Here is a 24,799-nt window from a genome sequence, read left to right on the forward strand (position 1 = left end):
CAAAGGCAAAAGTAATGGATGGGAATAAGACCAGATTTTGGAAGGACATTTGGCATGAGAAAGGCAACATGGAAGATCTCTTTCCAGACATCTACAACCTAATCATGTTTCAACAAAGCACTATAGCAGATATTTGGTCACCACAAGGATGGAATTTCATTTTTAGAAGAAACCTTAATGATTGGGAAATAGTGAGAGTTGCTGAATTTTTAAACACGGTGAACACTTTCACTGGACTACAGCCAGGTGAGGATAAATTGTGGTGGACAAGAGATGACAAGGGAGTGTTCAAAGTCAACAAATCCTACAAGTTGATGGATCAAACAGATCAACAGTGCTCAAGTTGGCCTTGGAAGCAAATATGGAAGAGCAGAATCCCTCACAAAGTCTCCTTTTTTGTCTGGTCAATGGCTAAAGAAGCAGTCCTTACACAGGACAATGTTATGAAGAGGGGTAGAACCTTGTGTTCCAGGTGCTTCCTATGTGGTGAAACATCTGACACTGTTAACCATCCATTTTTACATTGCAAGTACACCCATCATCTGTGGAGAATATTCCTAAGCCTCAAAGGCATCTCCTGGACAATGCCCAGGAAGGTGGCTGAGGCATTACTATGCTGGGAGGAAGCAGGTGTACATGGTAAGGACAGAGGTAGATGGAGAATTATCCCGGGGGCAATCTGGTGGGCTGTTTGGAAAGAAAGGAATTCTAGATGTTTTGAGAGCATAGAGAACAATGTGCAGAAAGTTAAACTAAACTGCATTTTACTTTAAGTCTTTTGGTGTAATCAATTATACTCTAATGACACTGTCTCTATTATTGATGTTATTGATGTGTTAGACTCAATTTAGACGTAGAGAAGTGAAATCAGGAGTACACTTGTACATAAGGTTACAGTACGACCCATGTACTGTTTTGTGATATAATACAAAGTTACCAAGTTAAAAAAAAAATAAAAATTTCAGTAATAAATTATTGTATGTACTTTATACTTTATATATAAGTAATAACTTGCACCGAGCGAACCAATATAACCATTCTATCTGACCCATGCACCATCTTATATTTTAGTTAGCATTGTCATTTTAAAAGTATTAAGTGCGGTTACTTTTACAAAGATAAAGTATCATCATTTAAACATTATGCACATACGTATGTACAACAATGCAAATAACCCGTTTTGGAATGTGCGACCATTCATAATAGTATTTTCATATGATCTGAAATCTTCTCATTCTAGGGTTATCATGCACGTGATGTCAAGACTCATCATTCTGTATCTTTTGAACATTTGCACCCTCTGTTCCAAACTGGCTTTAAGCTGCATATATAATACTTTTAGCTCCAAAATCCCAACTCAAGATTTCCACATAAATAATGCTACCCGGTTTCGCATTTACATAGACCAGTTGCTCGCATGAGTTATTGAAGTGATATTGTACTAGTGCCGTATCCCCCTTTGTATGCAAAAAGTAATTTCTAATATTCATCAGCACACTTTAAAGTCTTAAAACCATGAGAAATTTATAGGGCCGCTGCACCAACATTCACTCTCATATACTCTCCCTACGTCCTCATTTAAGTGTCTTAGTTTGTCTGGGTACAAAGTTTAATTAATAAAGGCATGCTTAAATCTAGAGGTCTTAAATTAAAGATGTGTGAAGTGATTTAAATCTTGTGGGTTTGAACTTGTCATGTAGGAGGTTGGAATTGGAAAACTTACTAAATCTAGAAAGAGACTTTCTTTTTGGGACAAAACCAAAAAGGAAAGTAAGACATTTAATTGGGACGGAGGGAGTAATATTGCTAGTCTTATAACAATTCTATAGAACTTTCTTTTATTTTGTTATAAGTATCCTTTTATTCCACCACACTTCTGTAGCACTTTTGCATTTTCGACCATCCTGTTTTGATTTTGTGTAAACTTTTTTTTACTCTATCATAACATTCTTCTGTAACCTCGAGCCTAGATATATGAATTATTTGCATTTGGGCACAACCAATTCCATTTAATCTCACCTCAACGTCCATATATTTGTTTTTTTTAAAAGAAACGAAAGATGTTTTGAAGAAAATATGAGTTCTTTATCTTATAGAAATGTACATGCTTGTACCGTGTATCTTTTTGGTGTTAAAATCTAATTGTCAGTGATATAGACCATATGATTGCGTTTGTGAATACACTACATACATAGCTATATAAGGAAGCTTTTGTATTTGTAAATACTAAATACTTGTCTTAGAGAACTTTTTTGGTGATATACACAATAGAAGTACCTACCTTCTCTTTTTTTTTTTCCTTTAAAACGCCTTACTAAATTATAATACTATTTGGTTTTATGCCCTAATGTTTGTTTCCCAATTGTTATTGACATGTTACTTATATTCCAGAAGCTTCTATTTAATTGTGATTAACATAATATTTAACGTCATCTAATATGCAGATATGATCCTCGTAAAAGAATAACAGCAACACAAGCTCTCGAGCATGAGTATGACATCTCCATCTCGATTCCCCCCCACCCCAACCCTCACACCCACACACTCTTTGCTCTATTGCGTTATTCACTTACAAATGCTTCTGAAAATGACGGAAATATTTCATCACAAAATAAATTTGTAAAATGGTTCATACATATTCACTAGTTGATTATCTTATATGTCTCTGATCAAAAGAATAGACAAAGTTAACTACTTCTCTATTTTTTTGTTGTCACCTGCCCAGATAACAAAATTTACCATTTTGAATTTTGATGTCCTAGTTCCATCCTTTAAGCACTGGGCTTACTCTACTAATCAATTGTTGAACGTATTTGGTCAACATATTTTCACTATTTAATTGCATTTGCCATGCCATAAACTTTTTCAGCTGATCTTCCAGCCAAGCAAGGCCTCTTGCTAATAGATTTTCTCCTGGAAGTGGAAAGTTGGCATAGTGTTTGGCCTAGTGAAGTTATCTGGGGTTATTCCTTTTTATACCAAACACTTTTCATGATCTTGGAAATTTCTTGAAATGAAAATATGAAATAGAGGAATTCTATTTTTGCATTGGTTTTACTTTTTGCAATATGGTTCTAAACCAGGAAGGTGAAGGCCTAGAGTTTCTTTTGATATCTTGTGATAATAGGTGGTGCTTCCCAAGTATCATTGTTAAAGCTTTCTACTTTTTCTGGTTTATAGGTACTTTCGGATGGAACCTCTACCTGGCCGCAAGTAAGTACACAACTTTCCAGTCTCTTGGCAAACAATTGATCTATAGGAACTTCATTAAGCTAGTTTGATGAGATCATATGCTAGAACACTTGAGTATTATGAAAATTGAGATTTACAAGTTCTACCTTTTTATATCCATTTACACATGCTGTAAATTTAATACTTATATAACCTTTTTGATCATTGATTCCAACAAAGAGAATATTCTATCCACTCTTGACATTGGCACTTTCCTACGCTTTGTGCTTAAAACTGGCAGTACGCTTATGTAGCCATTTGTCTATGATTTTCTACTTAATAGGTACATACATGTAAGTACCAAGTTGCTATGCCAGTTTTTGGAAAACTGCTTAGACTGTTGTGAATGAAGATGTGTTTAAATACTCTTTTCATTATTTCTATGTGAGAGATGTATGTTAAAGAAGTTCCAATGCTACTTTCATTGCTATTATACCCAAGAAACCAAATGCAATAATGTCAGAGATCTGACACATTAGTTTAGTGGGCCAGCATATTAAAATTCTTTCCAAGGTGCTTACAGAGTCACAACCCAATTTTCCTATGCTGCGATGGCACCTAACCCAACCATTACATGAACCCAAAAGGTATTTCAAATCACAACATGATTGATAGGAGACAATTCATGTAAAGTTGCTAATTTGACTTTCTAATAGGCTTGTTAGTTCCGCAACTTGGGGAGAAAATTTGGATAATTTAATTGTTGATGGATAGAAGGGAAATTGCTGCTTTAGAAGATACAATGGTTTCCGTTTCCCCTACAGTGACCCCTATTACAAAAATAGTGCGAATAATCATTACCAATTCATGGGGACTGGTGGTATAAATTATGAGTATCTAAGATAATGGAATATTACAAGTGTCTTGACAATGTGGTACTATCTGGAATAATGAACAACATATAAAAATAGAAGAGACTCCAAGGTGCTGCTGATTGGATCAAGCAGCTCAACACGACAATCTCGACTTACTCCTAGGTTTTGCTGGAGCACGAATTAGTATTTGATCTGCGCATAGTGCAACAAGTGCAGTATGACTACATCAACAAGTATTCATTAAGTATTATCATCCAACACCTAACAAGGTAGTGGCAAACGTTAGTTTGAAATACTCACTTAAAACACCTTGATAGAAGTAAAAGAACAGTACAACAAAATAAAAACAACATACCCAATGAAATCCCACTAAATGGGGTATGGGGAGGGTAGGTTGTATGCAGGCGTTACCACTACCTCGTGGAAGTAGAGAGGCAATTTCCGAAAAACCTTCGGCTCAAGTACATCAAACTAAAGTAACAGAAGAAGAAAACAATGAAGAAAACATAACATTAAATACGAAAAGTTGTGTAGTGCCTACAAGAAAAGAACAATACCAACAACAAAATAGTGCGATAATTGTAACATCGTACACAATATATGACGATAGATAACAAAGGTAAGACAACACTCTATCCCTATTAACTTCTACCCTAATACGCGACCTCCACTCCTTATCTAAGTCATGTCCTTGGTAGTATGAAGCTATGTCATGTCTAATTACCTCTCCCTAATACTTTTTCGGCCTACCTCTACCCTCCTTGTGCTCCCTACAACTACCGTCTCACACCTTCTCATTGGGGCGTCAGTGCACCTCCTCTTCATATGCCCAATCATCTTAGTTTCGCTTCCCTCATCTTGTTCGCTTCAGGGGCCACTCCCACCTTCTCCCGAAAACCTCATTCCCAATATTGTCGCTCCTAGTATGCCCACACATCCATCTCAACTTCCTCATCTATGCAACATGCATCTTTTGAACATGTCAGTTCTTGACTGGCCATATAACAAGAACAGTCTAACCACCACTATGTAGAATTTACCTTTAAGTTTAGGTGGTGCGTTTTTATCACACAACAAAATAAAGTATGCACAAATACAACATATTGAGATATACACAAATACATTCATTATTTCCTAAGCTAAGAAGTGAATAGAATAATGAATGGGGCTTTAGTTTTTGGATTTACAATAGATACTTTATATATTTAGGGGTAAAGATGTAAATATGATGATTCTTACTGGGTTAACGGTGAAACTGAGTAATCCTCCCCCGCATCGATAAACCATTTATTATGAAGTTTTAATCTGTTCACCAATAGTTAATCCGATAACCCAATGCCAATAAGCCAATAAGCTAATTTTGTGGTGGATTATCAGTTATTGTTAGGTTTTGAACGGGCCCACTGAAACTTGATTGGGAGAAGGCTTACGACCATTTTTATGGCCTTTTCTATATAATAATAATAATATACATTGCATAAGATGGGGTTTGGTGATAGGTGGATTGACTGGATGAGGTTCTGCATCGTGGCCGTCACATTTTCCATTGTTTTCAATCACTCATGTTGGATTTTTCTATTCCAAAGAGAATTGAGACAAGGCAACTCTTTGTTGCCCACCTTTTTATTATGGTTGTGGAGAGACACTTGAGGAGTTAAACTGGCTGAAGAGATTTAAGATTTCTGATAATGTTGGAGGTAGTGTGAATCTTTCTCATATTTTGTACGTTGACGACACACTGACTTTTTGTGACGTAGATAAGGAGCAAATCCTTTGATTGAAGGGGCTTTTAATTGAGTTTGAGTCTGGACTTCATATAAACCCGAAGAAAAGTAGTTCATTTTCGGTTGTAAAGAAATAAACCTTGGGCCTAATTCAACTCCAAAAGCTAGCTCAGGAGGGGAGGATCATATAAGAAGTCCATGTATCCATCCCACACAAATGATGTGGGGCTCAATATCAATAACTGCAAATTAGTTGGTTCAAGATTTTGCTGAGGCAATGGGATGCAATGTTGAAAAATTCTCCACTATGTATCTTGGTTTATCTCTTGAGGCAAGGTACAAAGATCATAGCATATGGAAGGTAGACACAGATAAGTGTGAGAAGAAAACTTTGTACCTGGAAAAACAGTATCTGTCACTCGGTGGTTGAATGACATTGTTGAATAATGTTCTTGATGACATACCAATCTATTTAATGTCATTGGTTGCCATTCCAGGTAGAATGGAAGCTCAGCTGGACAAATTAAGAAGTTTTTATAGGAAGGGAACCAAGATGTGAAGAAAAGACATTTGATCAGCTGGGAGAAAGTATTACTATGCAAGGAAAACAGAGGAATGGGTTTTGGAGATTTAGGGCTACAAAATAAGATCCTTTTGTGCAAATGGCTGTGGAGGTGGAGTGATTACAACAAGGAGCATTGGAAAGATGTATCAAGCTAAAATACGTGTGTCTGGATTATGGGAATTCTGTTTTTACTAGTACACCCCATGGATCAGCCTTCTGGAAGCATAGAAATAGCCTGTGAGATAAATTCCAAGAACATACCAAGCTGGTAATTGGGAATGGAAGGATAATTAAATTTTCTGGAATGAAAAATGTCTTGGGGATAATATGCTTTGCTGGCTGCCTCCTTTCCTGATCTGTACAACATAGGCTGTAGAGATTGCGTTATTGCTGATTGTTGATATGACAACGACTGGACATTTCTGCTTAGAAGAAACTTTAATGGCCTGGTGGTCAAAAGGAGAAATTTACTAGAAATTGTTAGAAACATCTCCCTGGTAAGCTCACCAAGTGATTCCTGTGTGTGGAAGGGCTGCAGGAACATTAAATTCTCTGTTAAATCAAGCTATCAGACACTGTTCAGGAAAGACCTGAATTCTCTAGCGTTGGGAACAATTGGCCATGGAAAATGCTCTGGAAATTGAAGGCTACGACCAAAGTTGCTTGCTTTGGATGGGAGGCATTGCATGAGGCTTGTTTGATGCAAGACAAGCTTCAAAAGGACGTTACAATCTCATAAGGTTGCTTGCTTTACTTGGTTGTTAGCTAAGGAATCTGTGCTAAAGCATGGGAACTTGATGAAGAGAGGCATTTCCTTAGCCTTGAACTGTTGTCTACGTTGGACTGAAGCTTAAACTGTCAGACACTTACTTTTGCATTGAAAGGTCACAGGCCAGCTATGGAAGATTTTTCTCAATCACAGGGGCATCTCTCGGACAATGCCTAGTAAGACTGTTGACACTCTTTTTGGCTGGGAGGAGGCAGGGACTGGGGCTAAGAGCAGAAGAAACTGGAGGATCATACCAACCTGTATTTGGTAGACCATTTAGAAAGAAAGGAATGCTAGAGCCTAGATGTTTTGAGAGATGAAGTAGCACTATACAGAAGATCAAGCTCAACTGTGTTTTGCTATTTTGTTTTTGGTGTACAGTCTCATATCCTGTAGACACCGACAAATCCTAGATGTTTTGGATTCATTCTAGGATTGTGTTGTGTTTCTTTTTGTTTTTGTTGTTTTCTCTTCTACACTTTCTTCTCTGAAGGGGGTTTCCGGTACCTCCCTCCCAAGTACTGGCTTATAATACAAAGTTCTTACCTGTTTCAAAAAAAAAAAGCAGGTTACAGTCTGTGGCATACACTACTTATGCAAAGATGATGGTGAATCAGTGTACCACTTGTTAAATTGTAGATTTGTGTAGCAGGTCTTGTTTATGCTTCTCAATATATTTGATGTTCAGTGGGTTATGCCTGCAAGTATCAAAGAAGTTCTTTGAACCTGGCAAAGTTAGAAGATAGGAAATAAGCATAGTAAGTTGTGGAAGACTGTTCCTTTTTCTTAATGTGGAGTACTTGGCTAGAGAGAAACCAAAGATACTTTGACGGGAAAGAGGAAAATAGTTACTTAGTGAAAACAGATGTATCCAAAATCTTTAATTTTGTTGTAGTGCTGATTTTGTCTGCGATACTGTTTTAAATTTCCCATTTAGCAAAAAATCCCTGTTGTTTTGTTAGAGTTTTTGGAATCCCTTGCGCCCTAGAGTATTCCAATCTTTTCAGATCTTGTACTTGCTTTAGTATTAATCTTGGTATTGAATCTTTTAATAAAATTTCCATTTACTTGTCAAAAAAAGAAGAAGAAAGAATTGTGTAGCTCGATCTGGTATTACAACTTTGAAAAAAGTTGAGCATTCAACTCAAAACTCTTACCAAAGTTTTTCAGTTGGCTCAAAATCTTTAGAGGCCCGATGGTTATATATGCCCGATTTGGGACTTTATATAACCTAACAGATGAATGTGAACATCCTGTCCGAGTCCTTAAGACAATGGATGATTTCCCAAAACCTTTATAAACCTTTTTGGATACTTTTTTAAAACCAATGTGGGAATTTGTTTACTTTTATGTTTTTGATATCTATAACCCAATTTTGGATACACACATGGATTTGAATACCAATTTGAGTGTGAAAATGGCTTAGCAACCCAGGTTCTAATACTGAATCCAAGCATCTAATGTAGAACTATGACTATAAAATAATGAGTGGGATCGTTCATGTTATTTAAACCCATTTGACCCCATGTGGAAGATGTTTGACTTTATGTAATTCAACAACAAACATTTCATCCCTTGTATTCTTATCGACCATCATTATGAGAAAACACTTTTGCATGGTAACGTGTTGGTTTTTCTATAGTTATTGAAATGTGGAGCTGTAGCACTTATAAATGCTTCATCTTTCCTTCATTTCAGGGAGACTACTTTGTCTTTATTAAGCTAGTTATTTCTGTTAATCATTAAAACTGCTTAATTGTGACAGTGCACTTGTACCACCACAACCTGGAGAAAAAGTTGTGAATTATCCAACTCGACCCGTGGACACAACTACAGACTTTGAAGGAACCATTAGTCTTCAAACTTCTCAGCCAGTAAGCAAAATTCTGTACATTGACTAGGTTTATATCCCTATGCTTGCTGGTTTATTTACTACTGATGTATTTCTTATTTCCTATTTATTAAATTTCAGTCAAAAAGTGTAGGAGTCAACTCAAGAAAGCCAGTCAGTTAGAACTATTATCTAAGTGAAATTGAAATGTTTCCTCTGCAGCTCAGCTAGAATGGTTGTTCTGCATTTCATCTAGAATGGGATTCACTAAGTAAATTTTAAACTCTGGATTTCAGACAGCATAGGTGCTCTGTACCATTGCTTAGAGCCTGTATGGATTGGCTTATTTTAGGTGCTTTTAAGCCAAGGTATCTTTTAAGCACTTTTGTAGTGTTTTAGTAAAATGAAAAAGTGTTTTTAACCACTTGTTTTTAAGCCAAAATCACGAAAATAAGCCAAAAGTCGTTAGAATTCCCAACATATGACTTACTGCTTATAAGCCATAATCTATAAGCCCATGACTTATCTAAACATGCCCTTAATCTGGATTTACTAAGATACTGTCTTATCCAATACTGCTATCCAAGTTGGAAAATAGAAAGTTTGTCTATATTTGGATCCTGCTCGGTACAAATTTCAGATTTATGTATACCAAGGGAGGAGGATTTCCTAAACAGTAGTAAAATTTATTTTGAACTCAAAGTATAAGAAAAAGCTTGAGAAGAAGAAGGTAAAGTAATTTTTTTATGGTTCCGGAAGATGTATTGTTTATGTTGGACACCGTTTCAGCACCATGTTGAATCTTTTGTTTTCCTTCAAATGGGAGACATGTTCTTGGTGACAAGTTTTCTCAAGCATCCTGGGATATGAACTTGTTTTATAAATTCTCATATGTCCTATTTTGTATATATATTTATATACTATTATTATTTTGAGTTTAAACAAATTTTCCATTACTACAATCTTCAAAAATTTCAATCTATGCCCTTTAACTTTGGGTGTGCATAAGTAGACACTTCGGGTGTGCTATTTTGACAAAATCATGCATGTGTTACACAAAAACATCTAAAATGCTTATATTGGTGAAGATGTATGTATAATAGACTATTTCAATGCCTTATCAAAATAAAAGAATAATAGATTATGTCAACAAAGGTTGTCATATCTAAGCATTCATTCAGTTGAAATACTATTCCAACGGAGACCCTCTACCACTATCCTTTGAAAGAGATTTGTGATCAAAATTGTTTGAATTATTTAAGGGATCTCCTTCAGCAAATATGGGGAATTTCCTCTCTTGGGAGCCGCCTATACGTTCTAGGATCACTAATTGGCTCCCCTTGTTATGGAAAAAGTTTAACGTCCAGGTCCATAGGAGTACATATGGGTCAACGGGTACGGGATTCCTCAAGAACGTCTTGGGCATACTTAAATCGACCTAAGTCCTTTGTCCGAAAATAGTGAAAGAGATGTTGTTCAAAGTTAATTATACCATCTTGATCATTTCCCATGATGACTTTATCATCAACATAAACTACCAAACGTGGACAAATTTGGAGTTGTATGCCAATAGAATACAAAAAAAGTTGCCTCACCGCTAGTCCTACCAAACTCCTGAACAATCATGTTGAACTTGCAAATTAATGCTCGAGGAGAATTTCAAACCATATAAGGACCTATGGAACCGACATACAAGATCACTAGGTCCCTCTGAGCAACAAAATTAGATGATTGCTCCATATATACTTCATCCTCAAGAGCACTGTGTAGAAAAAACGTTCTTAATGTCCAATTGATAACGAGGTCAATGAAAAACCACCATAGATACAATAAGATGAACAAATGCTATTTTAGTCACGGGGTAGAATGTACCACTGTAATTAAATCCCAAATATTTGAGTATAACCTTTGGCAACAAGACGGACTTTAAGTTGATCATTTAACTATTTGGACTAACTTTGACACTATAAACCCATCGACAACCAACTCTAGAGTCTAGATTTTACTAGAGGTAGCGCAACAAGCTCCCAAGTACCACTAGCATGTAAAGCAGACATCTCTTTGATCATAGCCTATCACAATGCAGGATGAGATGACATTTCACCTACAGTCTTAGAGATAGACACAGGAAAAAATGACACAAAGGCATAATGGGGAGACAATAGACGATGATGACTCAAATAAGTATAATGGGTACCTCAATTGACCAAGATCCTTAGTCTGAAAGTGCTAAAAGAAGTAAGGTTTCAATTTGGTGATTCCCTCTCATCATTACCTGGGAGGACTATGAAGGTGTTTGACTAAGCTTATAAGCTAGTCAATTTGGCTTATAAGCACTTTTTAACTTATTTACACACTTGTAATTACCAAAGTGCTTATAAGTGAAAATCAATCAAAAGTCATAAGATGGTTACCCCAACCTATAACTTTTCAGCTTATAAGAACTTTTGGTTTGACAAAGAATTTATTATTTTATTTGAATTGTCAAAATATCTTCTCCAAAACAAAATTCCTAACTTCCTCATCACATCGTATCCGTCGTTCTTCCTTTTCTTTACAAGGATACACTTACATTTATATCCTTTTTTGCAAAAGTTGTAAGGGTGATAGGGAGTCTTAATTTTTTATAATCATAATGGTTTCACAAGGGGGAGACAAAAGAGTTGATGCTTCTATGGTTGCAAATGAGTGTATTGAATACTTGGTTAGGAATAAAAAGTCAGAACTCTTAGCAAGCTAGACCGTGAAAAGGCATATGATCATGTAAATTGGACATGTTTATTGGACATCATGAGATGATGAATTTGGGAGAAAAATGGCTGAAATGGATTTGAGTAGTGCATATCTACGTAAGATTTTTCCAATGCTTATCAATGGAAGTCCTCAAGGTTTTCTTAAATCTTTCAAGAGGGATAAGGCAAGGGAATGTGTTGTCTCCATATTTATTTATTTGTTCTGATTACGAGAACAATTAGTAGTATGCTAAAGAAAGCAGAGCAATTGCGCTGAATTAGGGAGTTGTGGGTAGGAAGAAGGGGGTGGTGGTGTAGATTAAGTGATTTCTCCCATTTTGTATGTTGATGATACTCTCCTAATTTGTGAAGCAGAGAAGAACAATTCCTATATTTGAGAGGGGTTTTACTAGTGTTTGAAGCAGTGACAAGTTTAAGGGTGAATCCAGTTAAGAGTAGTTTGTTTAGAATTAATGCTGACCATTATATAGAGGATTTAACTGAGGTATTGGGATGTGAAGTGGAGCAGTGATCTACAATATGTTTGGGCCATTTTTTAGGAGCCAAGACAAAAGAACAAAGGATTTGGCAGGGGTATGGGATAGATGTACTAATAAAACAGACTCCAGAGACAAAATAGTATCTGTCTTTTAGAGGTACACTTACCTTGCTAAGCAATGTGTTGGATGAAATTCCAATCTGTTTGATGTCTTCATTCTAAATGTGGAGAAGATATTGAATACTATAAGGGGTCGTTTGGCGTGATGGATAAGAGAAGATAATCCTAGGATATGTTTTTAGTACCCGTTAATTCTTTGTCTGGTTACAAAGTCTGGGATAACTTATTCCAGGATATATAATTAGTACTGGGATGAGTTATCCCCCTGTGGTGGAATAGTAAAACTGGGATAACTCATCCTATGATAAATATGTACAATAACAAAAGTACCCTCTTTTATGCATCACTTTTACATCCATGTATATTCGCAATTTCACATAATTTTTAATATCATTTTAATATCTTTCACAACATTCACTATTCGTTATTTTTATTTTTATGATAATATATTTTTTCATTAAAAAATTACACTATAAATAAATTTGTATTTATGAATATACTAGTATCGATGCACGTGCGTTACACGTGAATGCCAATGAAGTACACTATTTTAAAGATAATATAAATATTATTAAACCAAAAATTTTAGTAAAGGATTATAAATGGAATAAATAAAGTATAAGTTCCTATAAATAATGGATGTAAACTTTCTTATGATTACTAATTGCATGCATACTGAAAGTTGTAAAATGAATATCCAAAAGCATCTATATCTATTTGTTATACAAAGCTAAGCATAGACAAGGTGGTGTGTATCTTTTTTCTCCTCTTTTTTGACCTTTTTCTCATTTTAAAATTAACTGTGATATGTAAATGAAAAAAAAATACACTTAAAATCTCTTAATTTCACCTCTTAAATATACCTCTCCTCCATCCCTATATTCTTTGCTTACTTATTGTTGTATTGTTGGAGTTAAATGTTTTTAATATAATATAAGTATAAAATATAGAAGATAAACGAAATTGAGTATTTTTAGTTGAACTATCAAAGTAATTTAACATTCAAGTGAGGGGTGTTCAAATTCCACTAAACTTTGAACTCCCACAACGACTTCAAATCACACTGGAGTTTTTTAAGAAGAGAAAAATAGAAAAATTAGAAAATTCGTGGTTTAAAAATGTGAGGGAACCCCTCCATTTATAGCAACCAAAGGGTAGTATGAAAATGTGCTTATTGTGTCTCATCAGAAAATTCAAAAATCTTTGAAAATGTCACAATTCTTCGAAGAAGTTACAACCCTTCGATAAAATCACAATGGTTCCATATGAAAAAGTTTCTGCTTTTTATATAATAATATAATATAAGTAAATAAACAAATATGAAATATTGAAGATATACTAAATTGGGTGTTTTAAGAAAAAGAAAAATTAGAAAATTCGTAGTTTTAAAATGTGAGGAAACCCCTCTATTTATTGCAAATAAAGGGTAGTATGAAAAAATTACTTATTGTGCATTATCAAAAAAGTCTCAACCTTTCAAAAAAGTTATAACCATTCGGAAATGTCACAACTCATTAGAAAAGTCACAACTTGTTGGAAAAGTCACAATCCTTCAGAATAGTCACAACCTTTCGAAAAATGCACAACCATTCAATGTGAAAAGGTGTATGCTTTTAATATAATAAAATATAAAAAATATACTAAAGTGGGTGTTTTAAAAAGAAGAAGAATAGTATGAAAAGGTACCAACCTTTCAAAAAAGTCTCAATAATTTGGTAAGGTCACAACTCATCTAAAAAGTCACAACTCTTAAATATGAAAAGGTATTCTCTCTTTTTTGAGAAGGAAAAAGGTATTCTCTTTTAATATTTATAATATAATGTATAGAAGATATACTAAATTGGGTGTTTTAAAATTATAAGAACCCTTCAAAAAAATCACAATTCTTTGAAAAAGTCACAATCTATTTGTTGCCAACAAAGGATAGTATGAAAAGGTACGTGTAAATATGTGTGTTTTTCATATAATATAATATAATATAAATATAAATAAATAATTCTAATATAAATTATAGAAGATATATCAAATTGAGTGTTTTAAATATAAATAAATATAATATAAACTATAGAAGATATACCAAATTGTGTGTTTTAATTAGAAGAATAGAAATAGAAAAGTTAGAAAATTTTTAGTTTAAAAGTGTGAAGTACAAAAACTGTTTATTGTACCTTATCAGAAAAATCATAACCTCTCAAAGAAGTCACAGCCCTTTGGAAAGATCACTACTCATCGGAAAAGTCACAACTCTTTGGAAAAGTCACAACCCTCCGGAAAAGTGACAACCCTTCAATGTGAAAAGATGTTTGTTTTTAATATAATATAATTTAAATAAATAAATATAATATAATATAGTATACTATACTATACTATAAAATAGGCTCAAGTCATATGCAACCCCTTAAAGTTGTCAGCATATTTCATTTAGACACCTTAATTTAGACTTGTACCTATTGAACACTTTAACCTTAAGAAATTTTTACCTATTTGACATAAACGGACAAACAATTGAAAAATAAAAATACGTGCATCTCAAACGTGACTACAAAATCGATTTACCAATAAAATGATGACAGTTGGTATTGTATTTAATTTTTTTAAAAAGCTCTATTTAAATAATTCAAAAAGTATTTTAAAAATTAAAAAGTTTTATTAATTAATAGCCCCCCCCCCCCTCTCCGCGTCCCTTCTTCTTCGATAGAGACCCATTTTTTATTTCCCCTTCCACTGGAGCTGGTGCACTGGCAACGCCATCAAACCATCGCTCTACCTTTTTATTCTCTTCCATTGGCGTCAACAGTACAAGAATATACCATTTCTATCCACTCAAGCTAAATACACATTCTCTTTCATTTCGATAGCATCAAAAAATTTCACTCATTGCCTTCATCTTCTATCCATTAGTAACTTTTTGTTAGAATTGGAAAAAAATAATAACAAACTTTTGCCCAAAAATTCAATTCATATTTTTCATGTAATAAATGGAGCTTCATTGAGATATTTGAAACATAAATCAACATAAGAAAAAAAAAGGAAAATAAGAAGAAGAATGGCAGAGGGTGAGAGAAAGGGAGAGGTGGAGGGTGTGTGTGTGGTGTGGTGTGCGCGTGTGTCTAAAAAGAATGATGAAAATGGTGAAAAAATAGTTGCAGGGATGGGGAAGAAGACGATTGTTCCTTCTTTTTTTTTGTTAATTAATTTTTTTTCTTTTTTATTAATCTAGGTGTATAAGTTAAGGGAAAAAAAAAGAAAAAAAATGTTATTTTTAATAACTTAACGCGCTCAAAGAAAGTGAACCACACGTTTTTTGCCATGTCAGCATTTTGTGTTTAATAGGAATGACTTTTGAACAAATAATGTGTTCAATTGGCACAGAGATAAGTGAATTATGCGGACAACTTTAAGTGGCCGCAAATGACTTAAGCTTATAAAATATATAAGTTATACTAAGTTGTATGTTTAAAGTTGGGGTTATTATAGTAATTTAACATTCAAGTTAGGGACTTAGTATAGATAGATATAGATATAGATATAGATAGATAGATTATTCATTGTAGTTATTTGACTAATTCTTATGTTAATTTATATTTTGGTTTCTCTTAAAATGTTTACACCACTCCTGAATTACATATTTTTAATTAAACTAGATTCATGGCACGTGCGATGGCACCTGTGTGGGACATGATTCTTTAAACATATTGGTATATAACTGTTCATTTAAAGTATGCATGAAAGGATATAATAATATTTTCAATTTTCCGTGTTGATTATTGTGTCTTGACATGACTGTCGTTGTCAATTATACCTTAAGCTAACATACACTTTTTCATTATTCAAATTAAAGAGAGACATTTCATTATATCACTGAATAACTCATTTTTATTTTCTTTTTAGTAAATAAGATAGTAAAGGCATAATTGGATCACTTTGTTTCAGTGACATTTAATCAGGCTGGATAGGATTTGAAGAGTAGTCACAATCATTCACATAACTATGAATAGGGATGCATAGTATCCTTCAATGATGACTCTTTGTCGGGGGGGGGGGGGNNNNGGGGGGGGAGTCTAAAAAGAAGTAGAAGAAGGAAATTAAAATGTAGTTTTGCATCCATAAAAGAAAACTTTGCACATATTTGGAGTATACATAAGTATGTATTACTTGCATGATTCAATGTAGTTAGATCAATGACAGCCTGGTCAAACAGAAATATTTTTTTTTTTATCTTTGCCATGGGTCAAAATTTGAAGTACAATAATAAAATTAGATATCAAAATGTAAAAAAAATATATATTTGATTGAAGAAACATCCAACATGCATTAAAAGAATTAGGAGCATGTACTTGAGGGAATAAGGTTGTGAAAACCACTTGAGAAAATTACTAAATATGTATATGACACAACAATAATATATTCATTGTAATCCCATAAAATAGGTCTAGGGAGGATAAAATGTACGTAACCTTATAGGTAACCTGGAGATAGAGAGATTGTTTTCGATAAACCTTAAGCTCAAGAAAAAAACATCCAAAAGTAGTATAGAAAAAGAAATAACGAAAATGAAAAACACATGGGAAAATAATTTCGACAACCTGACAAATCAACAATAGAATAACATGATAAACAAAAATTGAAGTACAAAAAAATAAATAATAATCAAACTCAAAGCAAAACAAAACTGCATGAGTAATACTATGATTAATTAGTACATAAGAATAAGTGAAGACAACACATCACTATCTAACTAATTACTTTCTGTACTAATTTATGTCCTCCATAATCTCATAAGGTCATGCCTGTGGTAAACTAAGTATGTATGAGACACATAATAAATTTAAATAAGAGATGATTAATTAAAGTATATGATTAAAATATCAAATTAGATTTGGGGTTACCTAAAGTGCAATTACAAGGGTAAATACTTTCCCGCATAGGATATTTTACCCTATAATGTCTCCGGCGAAGGATATTTTTTCCAGATATGAAACCTCATCGGCTTCTTCCATGTATCTCATTTATGCATTTATTTTGCTTTTACCTAAAAGAAAATTTGAGAATATTCCGTACGCAGAACAAAGGTTTAAAATGCTGAATTTGAAATTAAAAGATCAGAATTTAGAGAGGACCAAATTTGAAGGGAAAAAACGTTAAAAAGAATAGCAAAGAAGGAATCTAAGGACCAATTACTTTTTTGTGTTTCCTTCAAAATCCGTGTATGATGAATTCTCTTTGCAGAAGCAGTGCTAGAAACATGTTTATTCAAAACATGCTTGAAATGTTGGCATCTTTTTGGAGGATTGTAAAAAAGTTTGAATGTTTTTGCTAAGCGATGTGCTTTTTGCGTTTGGAGTTGTTGGCCAGCATATTTTTAAAGTTATAATTATAAGTAGGGTGTTTTAAGTTTATAAGGGTATGTGTATTTTAACTTGTTAAAAGTAGGTTTGGGTTTATAAGGGTATTTTCATAATTTAACTTTTGAGTTAGGGAGTTCCCGTTTTTAAGGTAATATAGATATAGATAGATAGATAGATAGATAGAGTCTTTTAGTCGCTTGAGACTTCATATTTTATATATCAATTAAAGTGAAGATAACATTAATATTTTACAATGTAGGAGTGATATGTGCTTAAATGAAGTGACATTAACAATAAATCTCTTTTACTTTGAACAAACTTAGGATGAAAGTTTTATTTTTTTTTAGCTAAAATAAGATGAAAGCTTAATTTTTAAGCCAAATAAGATGAAAGTTTTATTTTCTAAAAACACACGGCACAATCATTGGAATGCACACACAAAAATATTTAAGCTAAATAAGATGAGAATTTTATTTTTGAGCTTGAATAACTAAAGCTTGCAAAGTAAATATTAAAAAACTAAATAAGGTGAAGAGTATTTTTGTAAACAGACAACTTATTCTTAGAAATTATGCAATGCATATTAATTTTTTAATGAAAAACCAAACAATCAATAAGAAATTATTCTAGCATAACTTATCTCAATTCTAGAATAACTTATCTTCAAACAAAACGACCCCTAAGGAGTAAATTTCTGTATGATGGTAAGGCAACACAAGAGAAGTATGGGGGTTAAAAATATAAGACTTCATAATAAGAGCCTATTGCAGAAATGGCTGTGGAAATCTAAGTTGTGTGGACTCTTCACTTCTGGTACCACACCTGTGTTGACAAGACATGGGCATGGTTGTGGAATCGTATGGGATATGGTCATTGAGAAATTTGAGACTATACAATAAATCTGATACAAAACAAAGCTAGGGTGAAATAGCTCAAGTGGCAAAAGGTGGAGGATTTGTGGCTTAGGTTGCAGGTTCAAGCCCCACACCATGCAAAGCGAAGCCTGGTATTTAAGTGGAGAAGGGTAGAGGGGCAGGCCCATTATCCACCGAGTTTAGAAGGCTGTGATTGGTCCAAAGGGCGGGTCACAGACGGATTTCTCGGTTATCAAAAAAAATAAAAATACTTAGGCACATATTTTTTTATCTTTTTTTTTTTTTTTTTTGAAATTGGTAACTTACATATATTCTCATCTTTAAAAGATATATGTATTAAACAGTCTGCAACTAGAAGATGTTTAAAAATATTTACAGGTCCACCACTGAGGAATGTGCAATGAACTCAAAAAGTCTATCATGACCTCTATAGCATTAGCAATTAGGTGTGTTCAAAATTGAACAATAACCGATAACCCAAACTGAAAAGGTATTATTGGATTATTGTTATCAGTCTACACTTCGGGAGTGGATTAGAATTTTTATAAATAATGAGTTTTCGATTTGGTATCGGATTGTCTAACTTTTATATTAGATAAACTGATAACCCATTTTACTTGCCCCCCCCAAACCGATAATTCTACTTTACTATAAATTCCTTTTCCCCTAAACATCTGTTTTCATTCGCTGCTCACCCCAACCAATTACCATTGGCATCGCCTATCAACTGTATTCTCTGCCAACAACGACGATTTCATTTGATGAGATCAGGCCATCGGACGAGAAGTCATTGGTGGAGTACATAAAATCGTGACTGGTACCCCGTGGAATTAGTCGAGATGCGCGAAAGTTGGCCCGGACCACCACAGTTATAATAAAAAAAAATATGTTGATTTCAATTTTATATTGGATAAATCGACAACTTTTAAGGCGAACCAAATCAAACCGATTTCTTATTGGTTTAATACATATAATACACTGATAACGATCAGCCACTGCAAAAAGCGAATTGAACCACCCGATATACACCCCAATTTGCAATAATGTTACTTCAAAAAACAGCAAGGAGATGCATTTTCTACTTAATAATAATTACATATCCAAACTTGCTCTAAAAAATTGTGCATTCCTTCCCTTCCAATCAGTCAACCATATTAAAAGGGCTTATGTTGTAACTCTATTTTAGATATTGAATTTTTTTTAGAAAAATTCCTAAACCCGTATCCGTACCTAGATGCATACCTCAAATCTTAAAATTTAGATCATGAAGTATCCCACCTCTAGATCCGCACCCATATTGGACTCCCACACCTAAGTTTGAGCAACTTAGGTGGAAATATAATGATGGAAAAGGAAGTGCTTGGAAGAATCTGATAAATGACAAATATGTGAAGAAGTATATATGGAGCCCTCCTATCATTCAAAATTCTTCCAGAGTTGGTATCTGGAGTAACATTAGTAGGTTGTAGAATGATTATTAACAATGCGCTAAGTTGAAGCTGGGAAATGGTGTGAAAAATCAAATTCTGGTCTGAAGTGTAGGTGGGGGAGTAAGTTTGAAAAACAGATTTCCAACCCTGTACAATTGCTCCTCTAACAAAGACGGAAAGTTTTTAGAGTATTATTCTTCCAGTGGGTGGCAGTTGAATTTTAGAAGAGAATTTAATGATAAGAGAATGGAAGATGTAGGGCAACTACTTCAACTAGTGGGTACAACAGTGGTAGAAGAGGATAAAGAGGATTTCATGGTTTGGACAACAAGTTATTAAAAGCTGTTATAATCTTTTGCAGAAACAAATTTTTCTCTATGAAAAACCAAAGCACCTGTCAAGGTAGCCTGTTTTGGGTAGGTTGTCATTAGAGAAACTTAACCAAGATAAGTTGCAAAGAAGAGGACTCATTTTAAGCAAAATGTGTTACCTATGTGAAGAAGAGCTGGAATCAGTTAACCAACTCTTTGTTCATTGTGGAATTGCTAAGCAATACCGGAAGCTTTTCTTGAATCTTTGTGGGGTTGTTAGGAGTATATTGGATAGCTGGTAATGGAAGAAGACAACAAAGATCCACAAGCAGTGCTGGAGGACCATCCCATTGTGCAGTTTTTGGACTATTTAGAGACGAAGGAATAGTGTGCTTGTTTTGAGAATAATAAGGATTACATTTCTAGAGTAAAAATCTGTGTCTGCACAATCTGTTATTTTGCCATAAGAGGTATTTACTAGAAAAATATGGACTTGTTGGATTTGCTAGGAAATGTGTAACTAGAAGCTCTTGTAGGGGTGGTCTGTTTTTGTTGTACTTTTATGTACCTTTTTGGTACTTCTATTATTAAAACTTCCACCTCATCATAAAAAGGAATTTTCTTTGTCTGCAAAACATCTGACGCTCCTCTCCTTCCACACTGCTCACCAAATGCAAGCAGGTATGGTGTTCTTCCCTGTGCCTTCTTTATTTTCCTTTTCTTTATCCTTCTGCTTCAAACAATGAAGTAGTTGAGTTGTGATCCTCTGCATTACCCACGTTAAACCAGCAACGTTTAGGAATATTTGCAATAGTTAGTCAGTGACATTGCTATCCACAATAGGTGCATGATAATCTCCTTCCTTTCCACATAGATGACATCAATATAAAAAATTAGGACATAAAGAGCAATCAAGAGCACACTAGGCTTGATTTGTCTCCACTGGGTGTTTGGAGGGGTTATGTTCGTACAGTGCAGGTGGTTGGATGGGTAGTAGTCCTTTATATAATGCCTTCTAGATAATCTTCAAATAGATTCAAATGCTAATTCATTTCCCTGAATAGTGTGCCTGTTCTTTTCTTTTGTCACTGAAAAAAATCTTCATGCTCTTGAAAAAATGCCATATGTATCTACCATATTACTTAAAACATTGAACATATGTGAATTATCTTGGTGTTCTGCAATTTTTATATAACCAAGTATCATCATTCTAAAGGATTAGTATGACGCCGTATTGTCAATTGCATCTTGCTCATATTACTATTTGTTGGGGCAGGTATCATCTGGAAATGCAGCATCTGGTGGCATGCATGGTCCCCATGTTATGCCAACTAGATCTGTACCCCGACCAATGCAAATGGTCAACATGCCAAGGATGCAACCTCAGGGCATGTCTGCTTATAATCTTTCTTCTCAAGCTGGCATGGGTGCTGGAATGAACCCGGGAAACATGCCCATGCAGCGCGGTGTTGCTGCTCAGGCACATCAGCAGCAGGTTGCTTTAGTCAGCCTGGCATTATTATACTTTTGGTAGTTCTGATCCCTAAATTGATTAATGCTTTTGGATGTCAAGCAGATGAGAAGAAAAGATCCAGGAATGGGAATGCCTGGATACCCTCCACAACAGAAATCTCGACGGTTCTGAAAGTCTTTTTCATTGACAATCATGCACTGTATTCCCTTTTCCCGCTGAAAGTAGAAAGTTCCTATCTTTTACTGTCTGTTTCAGTGAATCCCTCCTCTCATTCTCTTATTGTCTCTAGTGGCTAAACTAGCAGGCAAACGGCAGTAGCATCCAAAACGTTTTCAAATTGATGTTTTCCTCCTTTTTAGTTATGGGATTTTTTGAATAACTCTGGGTTGCTGACTTTTTGTTCTTTTGAATTTCATGTTATGTTGTTCACAAGAAAAGAAGTAAAGATGCCTTTGCATTTTTTATTAAAGGGCTGTAATGTCATGGAAGACAATAATTTCTCTTCTTTTTTTAGCATAGCAGGTGGATTAACATTTCTGAAGCTGACTTAATTCTGAATGTTAATGGACACAAGTAGATGAAGCTGAAGAGGGTTTACAGACAGGCAGTAGTATGTCAGACTTGGAGACGCAATGTCTTTAGTGTCTCAGTCAAAGATGATTGCGTAAAGAATAACTTGTGTTGTGGATGAGATATATCAGCAGTCAGTAACAGATCAGTGATAGTGATGGTCAGCTATCCATTATTATAGAGTTATGTATACAAATAGTATGTACACCAACCAATTATCAATGTATCGTCTTTACTCATTGGTAGGAATTACCATCGATGGCATTGCAATTTAAAAAGTTAGAAATGATGTATAGTTAAGTACGGAATGGATGTACAAATGAATAGTACATGAGTTGGGATACCCTCCAGTAATCTTCAGCAACTGCAGATGGTAATGTATTTATGCACAAATCCAACTTAACATTTCACTCTTCTAAGTAACAAATAGTATATGATGTTTCTTCTTCCTCTGTTTCCCCAATGTTATTATGTCAAGTTTTCCAGTCAATTCTCATTTAAATTCTCCAAATAATTTTACTTTTGAGACAAAGCTCTAAATCCTTGTTTTGGCCGGACCTGTTGCATCCTAATTCTTTATTAGCTGGTCTTCGTCCTCCAAAAGCTTCGACTGTCGGGCAAATATTTTTCATGGAATATGTTTTTTTTTAGAAAATGTTTTGTTGAAAAATAAGTGGGCTAGGTAAGTGAAAAATAATATTGTTTTAAGAGCATTTATATGTAATCTAGTCAAACACTATATGGGTGAGAAGTGGGGGCATTAGGGATGTTGAGGAGACAATGAATTAGGAATGAAATTTATTTTTCCTACTTTCATTTGAAGTCATTTTTTCTCATGAGCCACATCTTTTAAAAAAATATTTTTATTGTATGTGAACTGATAAAAGCCTAAAGCAAAACAAGGTTTCTAGATATTTTCAAGCAAATTATAGGTAAAATAAGAGAATAAATAAAAGAGAAGTATTGAGAACACCCCTAAACTTGGTGCGACTTGTTAGTTTTATTTCTGAACTATTGACAGACTTAAAAACACTCCATTATTTTGACTGACTAAACTTAAATACACATCCGATCTTGAACCATGTTTATTTAGTCAAGTAGAAGGGTATTTTTAAAGCTATCAATAGTTTGGGGACGAGACTAATAATTTGGGCCAAATTTAAGAGTGTTTTCAACAGTTCTCTCTAGATAAAATCTTGAGCAATCTATTATCATTTTTTCAACTACACACTTTATTTTTGTGGGTTCTATTACTCCCTAAACTATTTTAAAGTGAAATTAATTCCACTAGTTGAATTTTTTTTTTTTCCAAAAAATTCTTCTTCAACCATTTTCAGCCTTAGTCATTGATAAAACATCACTTATAACCCCCACAGAATCCTTGTGTCTAATAAGTTTATCAATAAGTAAAATACATTTGTTTTTACTTATTTTAAGGGTTTTATTTCTATTAATGTGAAAACTATCTTTGAAAAATAGCCATATTTTGAGATAGAAGCGTTCAAGAAAGATGAAAGAGGAGACTTTTCATGAAAATCGACTTTGTCTCTCCCGTTAGATCCTTCATCAAGAATTCGGTTTGCGGGCTAAAGCGGAGCTACATTAGGGCTAGAATAAAGGCTTGGCATTGAGTATTAGAACATAAATAAAGTCATTGTACAATTATACTTGGTAGTCAACAAGAGTCCTTATAGTATTTGTTGTCCTTAACTACTTAAACCTTGTATTGTTTATTATTTATTCAAAGCTCATGAGAAGAGCGTAATGTGCAAAAACATTACCGCACATTACTTTACACATGGTATCAGATAGCCATTGATTGCTAAGGGCCTATTCTATCTGCTATTTCCCTTTTCCTGCGATCCTTTTGCCAAAATATGTAGACTTCTGCCGGTAGTGAGCAAACATCATCACCACTTTTGCCTTCTTTACCAAACGACGTAGTATTCCCCTTTCTACATGGCGTCCTTAATGAGGAAGTCTTCATGAAACAACCTCCAGGTTTTGTTCATGCCGACTATCCTAATCATGTTTGCAAACTAACAAAAGCTCTATATGGCTTGAAACATGCACCCCACGCTTGGTTTCATCGTTTTAGTTCATTTCTTCTTTCTCATGGTTTTGTTTATAACAAATCTCATAGTTCAATGTTTATCTATCATTCCTCCCTTGGTGTCCTTATTTTATTACTTTATGTTGACGATATCATTCTCACAGGTAGTCATATTGGTCTTCTAAATCAATTCATTTCTCGGCTTTCTAATCAATTTGCTATGAAAGATTTAGGTGATCTTCATTTTTTTCTTGGTATTTAAGCAGTCCATACATAAATATATTTATGATGTGCTTCATAAATTCCACATGCACACATGTAAGCCTGTGTGTACTCCTATAGCTTCTCGCACTTCTATCTCTCTTATGGACGGTGAGTTACTTTTAGATCCTAGTGAGTATAGCAGCATGGTAGGTTCTCTTCAATATTTGACTATGATGCGTCCAGATATC

General features: G+C 34.3%; 1 protein-coding gene across 1 annotated transcript in view; it reads left to right on the plus strand.

The window, feature by feature from the left end:
- LOC125862658 (cyclin-dependent kinase E-1) overlaps positions 1–21,923 on the plus strand; it is a 31,415-nt gene extending 9,492 nt beyond the window's left edge. The window contains exons 11-15 of the mRNA XM_049542779.1: positions 2,445–2,492; positions 3,181–3,213; positions 8,870–8,978; positions 21,527–21,745; positions 21,827–21,923. Of these exons, the coding sequence (XP_049398736.1) occupies positions 2,445–2,492; positions 3,181–3,213; positions 8,870–8,978; positions 21,527–21,745; positions 21,827–21,895 (478 nt within the window). The 3' untranslated portion in view covers positions 21,896–21,923. The remainder of the gene's footprint in view (positions 1–2,444; positions 2,493–3,180; positions 3,214–8,869; positions 8,979–21,526; positions 21,746–21,826) is intronic.
- Positions 21,924–24,799: the final 2,876 nt, after the last annotated feature.

The sequence above is a fragment of the Solanum stenotomum genome, chromosome 4, assembly GCF_019186545.1.
Source record: "Solanum stenotomum isolate F172 chromosome 4, ASM1918654v1, whole genome shotgun sequence".
NCBI lineage: Eukaryota > Viridiplantae > Streptophyta > Magnoliopsida > Solanales > Solanaceae > Solanum > Solanum stenotomum.